At 43.2% G+C, this 15,340-nt stretch overlaps 1 protein-coding gene across 2 annotated transcripts in view; it reads left to right on the top strand.

The window, feature by feature from the left end:
- The window catches only part of CARS2 (cysteinyl-tRNA synthetase 2, mitochondrial), an 88,115-nt gene that overhangs the window by 14,905 nt on the left and 57,870 nt on the right, over positions 1–15,340 (top strand). For both annotated transcript variants that reach the window (XM_004704411.2, XM_045283955.1), the window contains exons 4-5: positions 13,272–13,343; positions 13,453–13,558. In XM_004704411.2, coding sequence (XP_004704468.2) covers positions 13,272–13,343; positions 13,453–13,558 — 178 coding nt within the window. The remainder of the gene's footprint in view (positions 1–13,271; positions 13,344–13,452; positions 13,559–15,340) is intronic.

Here is a 15,340-nt window from a genome sequence, read left to right as displayed (position 1 = left end):
TTGTTTTCTCCTCCAGATTGTTCATCCAGCCTATCTTATTTAGACACACCTGCGGAGATAATAACATGCACAAAGACAAAGCAAAACCAAGCAACAATATACAACAAAACAACAACAACCAACCACTGACAAAGAACAAATTAAAGCACAACAAGAAAGAAAAGCTTGTAGTTAGTTCGAGGACTGTTTGTTGGCCTTTAGGAGTGCCACGCCCTGGCCCCAAAGTCTGTTTTTGGTCTTCCCTGGGGACTTCGTTGCCCTGTTCCCCTTGCTTTCTGTGGCACACCCTTAGTGTTTTGCCTCGGTGTGGTGGGATCAGATTGGGTGGAATTCCCACACTGTATCTCCAATGTTGTCCCCTGTAGGGCTATGGGTCAGTGAGGGATGCTGTGTCTCATAGTGGGGCCGGCCATATGGCCTTCTGGTCAAGCAACTTTCTGATTATTTGCTTAGTTTGCCCTTGTGTCTCATATGTCATTTCTTTCCGTTTTACCGGGGCTGCTGCTCTGGGTCAGTGTGTGTCAGCATTATCTGCGAGCACAGTCCTGTGCCAGGATTTCACTGGTGTCAAGGTTTAGGTGTTCACCAAGCCAGTTCTCCCAGGCTCCTTTGTTCAGCGCTTGCTTCACAGGGTCCTTTGATCATTCCCTTAGCAGAGCGGCAGAAGTCCCTGCCCTGTGCCTGTCAGAAACCACCGGTGGCTCCCAGGGAGAAAGACTGGGCTTTCTCCTCCCGAAAAGAGTTACAGTCAAGGAAACTCACAGGGCAGTTCTACCCTGTCCTGCAGGGTCGCTATGAGTCAGGATCAACCTGCTGGCAGTGAGTTGGATAGACACAGACACACCTAGGGCAGGGCAGAAACTAGGTGGAGAGAGAAGTCATTGAATCTTCAAGCTCGGGAGGTCAAGGATGGCTGGCAGCTGCTAGAAGCAGAAAGAGACAAGGGAGGTGTTAAGAGTTGATGTCCTGATTTTGATTTCCTCCCTCCAACGCTGTGAGAAGATAAATCATTCCCCTTAAAGTCACTCAAGTGTCTTTTTGTTATAGTAGCACCAGGCACTAACACATCCCCTAAATATTCTGACTTTGTGCCTTCCAGAAATGAAACAGTCCCTCCCACTTAGAAATCAACTTGGATGCAACACATTGATCTTGGTGACGTAACCATCCAGCCTGCGAGTCTCATTCAGATTTTACCAGCTGCCCCCACACTGTCTGTTTTCTGGCCCAGGACCCCTTCCCTGAATCCTTTTGCCTTTAGCTGTCATATCTCATCTGTCAACCTCAGTATGCATCAAGTACTCATTCCCCTCCTTTATGTCTCTCTTTATGGCCTTGATAGGTACCCTGGTGGCATAAGGAGTTATATGCTGGGCTGCTAACTGAAAAGTCAGCCTTTTGAAACCTCCAGCCACTCCATGGGAGAAAGATGAAATTTCCTACTACCTTAGAGAATTACAGTCTTGGAAACCCACAGGGGCAGTTTTACCCTCTCTGGTCTATAAGGTCGCTATAAGTCAGAATTGACTCAGTGGCAGTCAGTTTGGAGTTCAGGCCATGCCCTTGGGAGTTTCAAATATTACAGGTCTTTCCTTTTAGAAGAAGCCCCTCAACCTGGATTCATTGTTTGGTACACCCATTTTCCAGAAGATTATCACGCAATTAGAGCCCTGGTGGTGACTTAGTGGTTACGCCTTGGGCTGATAACCACAAAGTCAGTGGTTCAAGACCATTAACTGCTCTGCAGAAGGAAAATGGGGCTTTCTGCTCCTGTGGAGTTACAGCCTCAGAAATGAACAGGGACCGTTCTCCCCTGCCCTCTAGGGTCACTAGTATCAACTCAGTGGCAGTGAATTTGGTTTTGGATCAACAAATTAAAATGATTCCCCGGGCCCTACAGTGGCTGAGCTGTAAGCTCAGATCTTCTGACTTAAGCTGGAGTTTTAGAGTACCCCATTGTTGGATCTGTGCTTTGTTGCATGTAGCAAAAAGTACCTTTTTCATTAGCAGGTTGAGTGCCCAAGCAGAGGCCAACCCCTACACCTGGAGTATGGTGCCCAGCAGGACCTTGAAAACAGATGACCTTTCACTCCTTCACAGACCTTTGTGGTGGGGCAGTGAGGCAGGGGTGCCTCCCTGGGCTCTCTCGGATGGCTGGGGGTCCGGAATGAACTCCAGATCTCACTGCATTCTGGGCAAAGTGAGTGTGTGGAGTTCTTTGACTTTGGCTCTTTGGTGACATGAACTTTTTAAAAAACAGATCATTCTTATGGAATGTTATCGCTCTCTGCCACTACTTTTTCTGTAATGGTTTTCTCCATTGTTTGTCGCTATTAGGATGCTTTTTATTTTTTTTTTAAAAGTTTTCGTTGTGAGTTAGGTGAAAGTTTGCAGGACGAGTCATAGCTGCCATTCCGTAGTTGGTAGGCATTCTGCTTCTACTCATCCATGACAGCCTCCTCAGAGTGCCATCCCTTCTCCCACTTCCTCCCTGGGCTCCCTGTTTCCATCCTCCCTGTGTTAGGCCAGGTTGACTAGAGAAACAAATCCAGAGACACTCAGATGTGTGTAAGAGAGAGCTTTATATAAAAGAGCAATTGTATATTGAGAAAACATCTCAGCCCAATCCAGATCAAGTCCATAAGTCCGATATTAGCCCATATGGCTGATACCAGTCTATAAATTCCTCTTCTGACGCATGCAGCACACGCAATGATGCTGAGTGCAGGAAGAGCACAGACCAGTGAGTGAAAAGTCTTGTAGCTCCGCTGGTGGTGGATGCATCTCCGTGGCTCCATATAGCTTGTCAACAGGAATGCGAATTAGAGAGAGTATGGCTCGCCTCCTGGGAGGAAGAGAGGAAGCTCCCAGAGACCTCATGAGAGTCCACACCCACAAGGAGACATCAGGGTGTGACCTGGTTGACAGGCTAGACTCCACCTCTTCACTCTTAATATCTTTGATACCAGAGTTTGTCACTACCACACTCCCTTGTCCCTAACCCTTTGAAATTGGTCCTTCATGTATAAATGTTGCCCGTTTGATCTTCCCCTAGAAAATCAAACTCACTGCCACTGAGTTGGTTCCTGTTCATAGCAACCCCAGAGGGCAGGGGAGAAATGCTCCTGTGGATTTCCAAGGCTGTAACTCTTTAACAGGAGTAGAAAGCTTGTCTTTTCCCTGAGAGTGGTTGGTAGTTTCAAACTGCTGACCTTAAGGTTAGCAGCCCAGTGCATAACCACTACACCAGTAGGACTCCTCTTCTGATCTTAAGTGGTTGGGTATTCTAACATGGGGAGGCGTTCAGTTCTAGAACTGAAGGGTAAGGGCTACAGTCTTGGGGGTTCCATCAATCTCCATGGGGCTTTTCTAAGTGCCATCCTTTCCAAACATTCTGACCACTTTCACCATTCAGTATGATTTCCAATGCAATACAAGACTTGTAGCATGATTCCCCCCCTCCTCAACACAAGCAGCAGTAGATTAGCATTCCTGATTGAGCTCCAACTATGTTACAGTTATAATTCATTTTCATTCATGAACATCTGTCAACTGGCACTCTAGAATTGTATAGTATAAGCTAGAGCAGCCGCATGTGGAAAAAGAGAGTTACTTATACAGAGAATGTTAAGGATCCCTGGTGGCATAGTGGTTAACCGTTGGACTATTACTCGCACAAGGTCAGCAGTTCGAAACCACCATCCACTCTTCAGGATAAAGTTGAGGCTTGCTACTTCTGTAAATAGTTACAGCCTCAGAAATCCACCGAAGCAGTTCTACCCTGTCCTATAAGGTCTCTGGGAGTCAGGATGAACTCGATGAACTCGATGAACAGGATGAACTCGTTTTTTTATGCTTGACACCCAAGGCCTGGTGGTGCAGTGGTTAAAGCCTTAGTCTGTTAACTTGAAAGGTTGTCAGTTTGAACCCCTAATGGGGAGAAAAATGGGGCAGTGTGTTTCCATGAAGATGTTCAGCCTTAGAAACGCTGTGGGGCAGGTTTACTTTGGTCTTACAGGATGTGAGTCCAAATCGAGTAGACAGCAAAGGGTCGGAAAAGGGTGGGAATATGTTATTCTAGACAATAACAAGTGGATTCTATAGTTCCTATGGAATAGATGAACTAAGAATAGTCACGAAAAGAAGAATACAGTGAACCCTCATTTATTGCGGTTAATCGGTTCTAGACCCTACTGTGATAAATGAAATTCCGCGAAGTAGGATTCCTTATTTGTAAATCAAATATTTTCGTAGTTAGAGCATAGAGGACATGAAAAAACACCCTTTAGTCACCATTACACTCGTATTACCCAATTTATTAAACGAAAAAGGGAAAATACAGTAAAACATTTTGGACGTTACAATTATCATTTATTATTTATTATATTATTGATGGCATCTAGTTTACAGTATTACATATTTCGCATACAGTATTGTTATACATAGTTCTTACAAATACTGTAATCAATAGCCTATGAAATGACTTAAGGGATGTACTCTACAGGTGGGTCGCCATCTTTTTCTGAAGGAGCGGGTGTAGGGAGCGGGTGTAGGCAGTGGGTGCTGTTACGCAAAAACTGCGATAGAGTGAAGCCGTGGAAGTCGAAGCGCGAAGTGGCGAGGGTTCACTGTATTCAGGAATGAGTAGCCTTATCAAACAGTTAAGACACATATTAAAAATCTATAGAGAAATTGCAGTCCTTCTGCAATGCTATGCAGCCAAGATGGAAAACAGTTAAACCTGGAATCACCCTGCCAGTGATCATGTTATCAGGTGCTGTTGCATTGGTTCGAGCTCTTTCTTCCTTGGTACTTGCTGGGGGAGTTCAAACCTCCAAGCTTTCGGTCAACAGCCAGACGCTTAACTGTTGTGCCACCAAGGCTCCTAGGATCGCCACGTGACCCAGCAGTTCCACTCCGAGGTTTGAGCCTATGAGCCCAGAAACCAGAAACTCAAAACAGATCCATGTATATCAAGGTTCACTGAGGCCTTATTCACATTGACTGAGAGGTGGGAACAACCGAGTGGCCATCCACAGATGAATGGATGAAGAAAATACGGTTTGTATGCGCAATGGACTACTATTGAGCGGTAAAGAGGAATTACGTGTGAATACATGCTATGACATGGATGAACCTCAAAAACGTTATGCTGAGTGAAATGATCAGACACAAAAGAACACCTTGTTGGATTCTTCCTGTAGGTGTAGGAGAGATCTAGAATGGGCAAAGGCTCAGAGGCTCCCAAGAGCTGAGATGGAGCCCTGGTGATCCAGTGGGCTGCTAGCCTAACGGCAGTTTGAACCCACTTGCCATCCTGTGGGAGAACGATGAGGCTGTCTGCTTCCGTAAAGACCCACAGGCTCAGAAACCCCGTGGAGCCATTCTGCCCCGCCCTGTAGGGGCGCTGTGAGTCAGCATCGACCCTGCAATAGGCTAGGGCTCGGGTGGAAGGAGCGGGAATCATTGTTGAGGGGCTTGAATTTCTCTTGGCGGTGATGTAAGCAGTTGGAAATGAATGGTGATGACAGTAGTGCAACGTGTGGATGTAGTTAGGACTTTGGAATTAGGCACTTAAAAACAGGGCGGCAAACTGTAAAGTAAGTACAACAACAACCAGGAATGTTTGCTTTCATCTACTCTTCCCCTGTTTCTCAGCAGTCACTGATCTGCTTTCTGTCACTTTGAAGGCTGTAGAAATTAAGTATTGTGGTACAGATACAGGAATACACGGATAACAGAACAGCCCAGGAAGTCCAGAAATAGACGATAAAGAATAGGAATTTGCCTTATAATAAAGATGGCACTTCACATCAGTGGGGGGGAAAGATGGCTTATTCAGTAAAAGTTGTTAACAGTTGGGTAGCCATATGGGGGAAATGTATAAACTAAAGTTGGGCAAATATGTCACAACCAAATTCCAGATGGATCTAATACAAATACAAGCAGTTGCTGGCCAATGAACGAGGTCTGTTTTCAATACTGGCTTCAAGAATTGGTCAGTAAATTGGAGTAAGGTGCATATCCTATTTCACTTTATTCTAGTGCAAGAAAAGGCTCAGAAGTCGTGTCAGTGATTTAACACTTGATCTTAGCCAAAAGGCCGAGAAGCGATGCGTGTCAGTGATTTAAAAACTACACGAGCAACAAGTGAAAATGATGATGAGAAGAAGAATTTGTTGTGTGTCGGGGTTGGTTCAAAAGTCTCAAAGTTTGGGCAAATTTACATAACCTTAAAGGGCAATCAGGAATTGTGATTTAGTTGGGAGTTGACAACCTCAAGACTGTCTGTATAAAAGGAATGAAACCACAAGGTACTAGAAAAAAAAACCCGTGTAGTACTTTTAATTGTCTAATCTTAGAGAAGCCATTCCTGTTTCTGCACCCAGAAGTCATTTATGGGAAAAGATTGATAACTATGAAAATTTGATCAATGCCGAGATGGAATTGTCTAATGTTATGAAATACCTCAAAGTTGAAAGCCTGAAAACATTTAAAATTTTTATGAGAGGTAAAAATTTCATTTCTTTCATAAAAATACTTCCACAAGTCTGTAATATTTTATGCAGATGGGCCTAATTTAAATAGAGGCAGTTGCTGGGCAATGTGACTTCGAAATCACAACTTGAGGTCTGAAATTTTTCTTCAGTTCTTTCAGCTGGCGATCAACTGAGTGTGTTCTTCCATTTGGCCTTCTAACTCCGTTCTTTGCACATTGGTGTGGCAAAATTCTATTATGTGGTTTTCAGCTTTCTTTCTGTAAGCAAGGCCATATTTACCAACTACTGATCCTGCCTCTTTATTTCCAACTTTTACATTCCAATCACCAGTAGTTTTCAATGGTTCTTGATTGCATGTTTGATTAAGTTCAGGTTAAAGAACTTGGTAGAATTCTTCAGTTTCTTCATCATTGACTTTAGTGGTTGGTGCATAGATTTAAATGATAGTTGTATTAATCAACTTTCCTCATAGGCATGTAGCTATCCCCCTGCCACAGGCAGCATTCTACTTCAAGATAAAACTTGAAATGTTCTTTTTGATGATGAATGTAATGTCATTTCTCTGATATTTGTCATCCCCCATGTAGTAAACCATATGATTGTCCAACTTGGAATGGCCAATAGTAGTCAACTTCAGCTCACTAATGCCTCGGTTATTGAACTTTCGTGTTCCATTTCATACTGGATCACTTCCAATTGCCCTAGATCCATACTTCTCACAGTCCACGTTCCAGTTATTAATGTATGTTTTCAGTCACATCAGTGAATGTAGATTCTGGAAGCGTTCCTCCATCCACATCACTAAAATAAACTCTGCTTTGATGAGGCAGCTAGCTCTTCCCTGCTGATCTTTGAGGGCCTTCAAACCCGAGGGGCTCATCTTCCAACATTCTATCAGACACTACTCCCTTGCTGTTCATAAGGTTTTCAGTAGCTAATCCCTCAAAAGTATTCCATCTTTTTAGTCTGGAAGCTCCACTGATGCTTGTCCACTGTGGGTGACCCTACTGGTGATTGATGCAGGAAGCATCAAAAGAAGATAGGTTTTTTACAATATGACTGTACCAAAAATAATTAGTTGACATTCAACCATGTCAAGAGGTAAAATATGATCAAGGACCCATGATATTGAAGGAAGAAGTCCAAACTGCACTAAAAGCATTAAAAACGAAAAGCGCTGTCGCTCCTGCCTCCCATCTCCCACCTCCACGTGCACTTCCACGCGGAGCTGAGAGAAAGCTAAGCGTAAGAAGACTCAGGAAGACGGGAATCATGTTTGGGATCCAGGTCCATTGGTCACCTGGAGAAAGGGCTATACATATATGTTTTTGCAGAATAAAGCTGATGGACTCTCCTTAGAAGGACACAAGCACGTTTCGAGAAAAATGAAGCAACAGGATATGAAGAAACAGCCCGGTCTTAGCCATGATTCTGTTTCTGGGTTGCTGACACCCGGAAGAGAGGGGCTATTTGTTTATGTTTTTACAGGGAAAGGAGAAAGGTGGATTTTTTTTCAGCCAGCAAGGCACAGAAGAAATTAGGGAAGCTGATGCTGTGACATGAGACTGGAAGGAACAGCTAGACACCCCAATGAGGAAGGCAAAAATTTTAATTTCACTCTAGGTTTTGAAACTGTGCATTTCTCTGTGGGTGCCAGCCTTAGCTGTTTATCCATAAATTCTCAAGCACGGAATAACTGGCTGGTCTTTAACAAAAACCAGCTATGGCTTCTATATGATAACAGGTGAAGCATTTGCAGAGTATGAAAACTCCAGAGGAGATATGGAAACCTGTAAAATTATGAGTTACTGGCAGGTCGTTGCTGACAGACTCAAATGGCTCAAATGTCAGGGGCCACATGGAAAGGTGTTAAGCAATGACACGGTAACTATTATTGATTGGGGGGGCCCCCACGGAATATTTCTAACTAATTGCTCAGAGGAATCCAACATCACTTCATGTGATTATGTCGGTATTTGTGAGTGGCAAAAGACCCCTAATGGCATTGCCACTACCAGGTCAAAGTTAATGGCTTGGCATGAAGGAGGTGTTGCGCCTCCCCGCCCCAGGTTACTGAAGCCTGAGACAGGACCTGAGCAGTGGCACCTGTGGAAGTTACCTCTTGCACTAAACTGCAGCAGGTTATATGGGAAGCCTTACTGGCACAGGTCAATCGGGCTATGCTTAGGCTTTTCACAAGAATGAGACTCGATACACAGTCTCATGTGTAAGGCTGCCTTATGTGCTTGCTGTAAGAAATATCATAAATGAAACTGCTCGCAGTGCCACTTGCCATAATTGCAAATTGTTCACTTACATTAACCATGCTCTGCTTATAAACCTCTCTAAAGACAGCATCCTCATCCTAAAGAGCAGGATAGGGGTGTGGATCCCAGTGGAGATGACGTGCAGATGGGAGAGCAGTCCAGAATCGTCCTCCATGATGCAAGTGATGTCGGAGATGCTAAAAAGACCTCGCCATTCGAGGGAATGGTGTTCGCAGCTATAATTGGACGTATAGCAATTGCCACCACTGCTGCTGTCGCTGGGGGAAGCACAACAAGAGTCCATCAAAACTGAACATTTTGTGCAGAAGTGGCAAGTGAACTCACATCCGCTCTGTAACTCTGGACTGGACCGTAGTGGCGGAAACCACCACGCAGCTCACTGTTGGCTGCAGTGCAGCCGGAGCAGACAGGAAGTGCGAGGTCTCATTTAATAAAACAATAAACAGTAAATGAATATCGTATTCTTCTTCGTGGGAAAATATGATATCCCCTGAAAATAAGATCTAGCGCATCTTTGGGAGCAAAAATTAATATAAGACACTATCTTATTTTTGGGGAAACAGGTAGTAAATTGTTTCCCTGAAGGAGAGCCCAGGGAGGTCAAGCCCACTCAAGGATGACCAAGGTTAGGCTGCCCTATTGAGTCTAGGGTCTGCCCTTCTTGTTCCATGTATCCCTCTAGTCCCTCCTCTTACTATAGCATGTGCACCCCTAGCTCATCCCCTTTCTGTGATGTGTATGCCTATAGTACAACCCCTTCCTGTGACGGATGTCTTTACCTGTAGTCAGGGGACTTGCACACCCCAAAAGATACTTAAGCCTTGGTTAGTAATAAATCTCTTTCACTCGGAAAAAAAAAAAAGATTTGAGGAATTGACAGACTACCAACTGAGATGTTTCAACGAACTGATGCAGTGCTGGAAGTAGTACTCACTGCTCTTCCCCAAGAAATATTGGAGATAGCCACCTGTCCAAACTGCTGGGGGGAAATCCATATATGGATTTCAGAGAAAAGCAACCCAACAGAATACAAAAATTACCAAACGAAATAATTAACATCACACACAAGTAAAACTTTGGTAACGACAATTCACAACTGATCACAGCAGCACATTGACACAGAGCTGCCAGAAATTCAAGCTAAAATCAGAAAAGGTCATGGAACAAGGGTTGTCATTGCTGACGTCAGATGGATATTGGCTGGAAGTAGAGTATACCAGAAAGGTGTTTACTTGCGTTTTATCAACTATGCAAAGGCATTTGACAGCGTGTATCCTAACAAAGTATGGATAACTTTGAAAATGGGAATTCCAGAATACTTCATTGTGCTAATGCTGAACCTGTACATGAACCAAGAAGCAGTTGCAAGAACCAAACAAGTCATTCCTGAGTGGTTTAAAGGCAGGAGAGGGTGCCGTAGTACTGCTTCTTTCAGCCTTCTTACTCAGTATGTATGCCGAGCAAAGAATCCAAGAAACAGGACGATATAAAATGTGGTCTCAGAATTAGACAAAGGCTCCTCAGCAACCTGTGATGTGCAAGGGCCACAGCCTTGCTTGCTGAATATTGAGGGCTCGGTGCATTTGTTGATGACAATCGAGGGCAGCAGCCTCCAGTTTGGATTAAAACTCACTGTTTGAAAAAAACACAACCACCCCGGAACACACACACCCAAATTCTCACAACTGGCCCAGTAGACAACATCATGGTAAATGGGGGAAACAATGAAGTTGTTAAGAGTGTCATTTTACTTAGATCCACAATTTATAGAACTAGCAGGCCAGAAACCAAAGGATATTTACACTGGGTAAATCCGCCGAAAAGTACCTTTTTAAAAGGTAACAAAACAAAAACAAAGCTGTTACTTGAAGACTAAAGTACACCAAACCCAAGCCATGGTGTTTTCAGTCACCTCATGTATGTGAAAGCTCAACTAAGAGTAAGGAAGACTGGAGAGCAATGGATGCAGTTGAATTACAGTGCCATTGAAGAATGTTGACAGGACTGAATTTCCACAAGCACAAAACAAATCTGCTTGGAAGAAGTATAGCCATAATGCTCCGTAGAAGAGAGGATGGCCTTATTTCATCTCAGGTACTTTGGACACGTGACTGGAAGGGGCCAGTCCCTGGAAAAGGACATCATACATGTTAAAATCATGGCTCAGAGAAAAAGAAGACGACGCTCAGGGAGGTGGATTGACACAGTGGCTGCAACAATGGGCTCAGACATAATTGTGAGGATGGTACTGATCTGGGCAGTGTTTGTTCTGTTGGGTCACTGTGACTCAGAACCGACTCGTGGGCACCTACCAACATCTACAATAAATTTGTTGATATATAAAATTAACCATCACAGCCAAGCAGTACGCTTTGACCTGTGCAAAAGGATGTGTACACAGTAGTGTTTATAATAGTCAGTGATTGCAATATGTAGCTTTTAACCACTAAAGGACAAATTAAATAGTCATGCTACCTGTAAAATACAATATAGCCACTGAAAGAATGTGGTAGCTCAGTACAGACCATCACAGGAAGACCTGGAATAATACTAGATGGAGCCCACTGTACTGTGTAATGTCCTACATTTGGGGATTTCATGAAAAGGATACGAATATACATGAACATATTAGTGGCTAGCAACAGTATTTGCCTTCAGAAAGGGAGCCTGGGTTCCGCACACTGAGAACAGATTACCTATGCAGAAAGCTGAAATGCGAGGTAAATATTTAAAAGCAGCTTGGTAGTTTGTAGACTGAAAATTGCATAGTATTTGGAACTTAAGAAATGGCAAGAGTCACACTGAGTCACAGGTCCACAGCAGCATCTTTTCTTAGCCTTTCTAGGAGCCATGACTTTCTGGTCCTCGGCCTCTTAAGGCACAAGACCTCTTGACCTCTGCCTTGTTTGGGCCATGAAACCTGTCCCTCTGCCTCGAGGGCTGTGCACAGCTCCTCTGCTTTGTGTCCTGGTCTTGGTGCTGTAGCCTCTACTGCCTCCACCTCCTAAGGCAGGAATCTTACATGCTCTTTTTCTTGATGGTTGTATACTTTTCCTTGTTCCTACTTCTGAAATGGTTCAATTTATACCTGGTGGAACGGCAAAACTGACCAATCCTTGAGTTGGTTTCTTCTATTCCTTATTTGCAAAATCTCACCCAGTCGTTTGGTGGGACCATAGCAAGTAATTTCATTTCACCGCAGTGATATTAATATTTTCCATTTATAACCTTGTCTTACCTGTCTACCACACTGAATCCTCATAGCAATCTTAGGGAATGTTAGATGATTTTGTCCCCTTGTTACAAAGAAAACTGAAGGCTGAGTGAGCCGTCTACTGACTCGTTCAAGGCCTCTAAGCTGAAACAGTCACTGTGGTGGCAAAATTTTGTTCACAAGATTTATTTCTTCAGCAAATACACATGAGTCATGGGCTTAGGAAGCATGGTGACTGTGAAAATTATGATTTTGCCATTTTAAAACCCAAGGCCGGAAGGCTATGTGCTTCACAGTGACTCAGTTGGTGTCCTGGATCCACATGTGGAATTTAGATGGAGTAGGTTATTTAAGAATCTTAAGTGTCTTTATTCATGCAGTAGGGCTTTCTATTGCGCAGGGTTGTGTGAAGACCAGGTAAAATACGTGTCTGGCACATTGTAGATGCTTATACATGTTCATGAGCTTGTGTAGCTCATGGATTGCGTGTAAACATTATAGTTTGTCTACTTCTTTTTATAGAGTTATTTCCATTGAAAAAGTCACAATAATACTGAATAGGTCTCGTTAGGCACCACAGACTTCTATGAGCATCTGACAGAGGTCCCATGTACATGCCCCATAAATGGCATGCACATTCAGAATTGAGCATGCTGTTCTGTGCTTTTACTGACCCCCAGAAGCCCATTCATGGTACCCAAGGGACTTAGCCCCCCCATTAAAAAACCCCATATTTTAATAGGTTAGGTTGGTTTCAAAATGTTTCTTTAGGGGCTGCCTCTTTGTTGTCTTTTTGACTTGTTTTTTTGTCTCTTGAGGGATTAGTGGGTTGAATAGGAATACGAGTTTCTTGTGATTATGTAGAATAGATTGATTTTACCCTGGTTTTAGTAAGGCAGAAAATTCTTTGGTTGGTTGGTGAGTTTTTCGATTTGGCTTGTTTGCTATTGCATGGCAGAAATCTTGACACATATTCCATTTTTCTCTCCAACCAGAAAACAGTCAATAAACCGTTTTTGACTAGCTTAGTTATTGTCCTTAGTTTCCTAATGAGAATGAAATGCTTCCCCTACCCCACTGTGGGTGACGGTGCCAAAATGAAGCTAAGCCACACAGTAGGACGACCTGGCCCGGCCTCTCCTGTCCACCCCAAGGAAGGGAAGAGATGAGTTTGCTTTGTGCACCATGCAAAATGGCAAGGCCTGCATCTGTATGGTTCCGTTGTAAATGCTACAGATTTCTTGATGGGCTTGTCTAATTCTTTTTCAGATGAATATATCACCCACTTCTCTGGCCAGTTTTTATGAAGAAGATTTTAAACAAGATATGGCAGCCTTGAAGGTAAGTTTGGTTGTTGATTTTCCCATCACAAGGATTAAAAAGCTTGACGACTAAGAAGAAAAATTTGCTTTTCAGCTATGGACACGGTCATTTCCCCCCTTTCTTTCAGGTCCTCCCACCTACAGTATACTTCAGGGTAACCGAAAACATTCCTCAGATCATTTCTTTCATTGAAGGGATCATTGCTAATGGGCATGCTTATTCAACGTGGAAAGGTAGGGCTTATGTTTTCAAAACTGATTATTGGAAATACGGATAAGCTTTTGAGAAACTAGACATATTTATAAATTGTTGGAACACGTGCCAAACGCTTTACACTCTGTTTTGATGTGATTCCTGTATTGAAAATGTTGGTTGATAGAAGAGCTGTAAGAGCCCTCAATAAAAAGATTTAAAAGAAAGAAGAAGAAAGAAAATGTTAGGGATTTCTCTGTAGTTACTGTTGCCTTATAAAACTATTGAATCAATTCTCTTTAAAAACACGTTCCTGACAGCAAGAGATGGCTGTCTGGAGGGCTGGTTTAAATACAGCTAACAGTTACCGAGTCTAGGGTGACAGGTATATAGCTGTTTATCACATTGTTTAAAAACATTGGTTTGTTTACATGTTGTACAACAAGAGAAATGGGGATGAAATCAGTGCTTCCTAAGACCCACTCCCTGCTTGGTAATGAACCATTTGAAAGTAAGTTGTGCTTTAGCCCCTTGATATTTAAACACGCATTTCTGAATAATAATAAGGGTATTCCCCTACATAAACACAATATCATTATTAGACTTGACCATAATTCCCTAACATAACCCAGTATCCTATACACATTAAAACCTACCTACTTAACTCCATTTGTTTTCACTGCTTTCCCCTCACCTTCCCAAATCACAATCTACTCAAGGTCATGCATTGTATTTGCTTCTATGTCTCTGTGATCTCTTTTACTCCCAAATAGTTTTCCTACCCTATCTCGCTCTTTTAATGGACTTCTCTAAGAGACCAGCCGAATTAGAGAATGTCCCTCATTCTGGATTTGTGTGATTATGTCCACTGGTGTTTTTAAGGGGTACTTCCCTGGTGGCATAATGGGTTACTTGTTGGGCTGCTAACCACAAGGTCAGCAGTTCAAAACCACCATCTGCTCAGTGGGAGAGGAGGCTTTTGACTCCAGTAAAGAGCTATAGTCCCAGAACTCCACATGAGATGATTCTACTCTGTCCTATAGGACCACTATGAGTGACTCGATGACAGTGGATTTGGTTTTGATTCTCTTTGTTGGGTAATTTTAGTTAAGGTTGAAATTCTGGCATTTTGCGACTTCCGATTGCAGTTTTCAGCCGGACCTCCTTAGCCATTCATTTTAAAACTCTGAAACCTCAACCAGGAAATGGTTCTTTATCAACCAAAGTTGAAAGGAAACTTTCTCTCGGAGCTTTTTTTTTTCTTTTTAAATACTTTTATTAGGGGCTTTTACATCTCTTATCACAATCCATACATTCATCCAGTGTGTCAAGTACTTTGCATATATGTCACCGTCATAATTTTCAAAGCATTCTTTTCCCAGTTGAGCCCCTGATATCAGCTCCCCATTTCTTCCCCTACCCTCTCTCTCTCGAACCCTTGATAAGTTATAGATTATTATTTCCATATCTTACATCGTCCTCCGTCGCCCCTCACCCACTTTTCCGTTATTCATCCCCCTGGGAGGGGGTTCTAGATTGATCCTTATGATCTATTCCCCCTTTCTCCCCCCACCCTCCCCATATCCTCCTAGTTTCTCTACTCTCATTGTTGGCCCTGAGGGGTTTATCTATCCTGGATTCCCTGTGTTGCAGGCTCTTATTTGTAGCAGTGTGCATGCTCTGGTCAAATCTGATTTGTAAGGTATAATTGAGGTCGTGATAGTGGGGTGAAGGAAGCACCAAAGAGCTAGAGGAAAGTTGTGTGTTTCATCGGTGCTATGGTGCACCCTGACTGGCTCATCTCTTCCCTGTGACCCCTCTGT

Source organism: Echinops telfairi, unplaced genomic scaffold, assembly GCF_000313985.2.
Source record: "Echinops telfairi isolate 266 unplaced genomic scaffold, ASM31398v2 ScPeMD7_7467;HRSCAF=8505_1, whole genome shotgun sequence".
NCBI classification, from domain to species: domain Eukaryota; kingdom Metazoa; phylum Chordata; class Mammalia; order Afrosoricida; family Tenrecidae; genus Echinops; species Echinops telfairi.
This window is presented reverse-complemented; position numbering and strand designations above follow the sequence as displayed.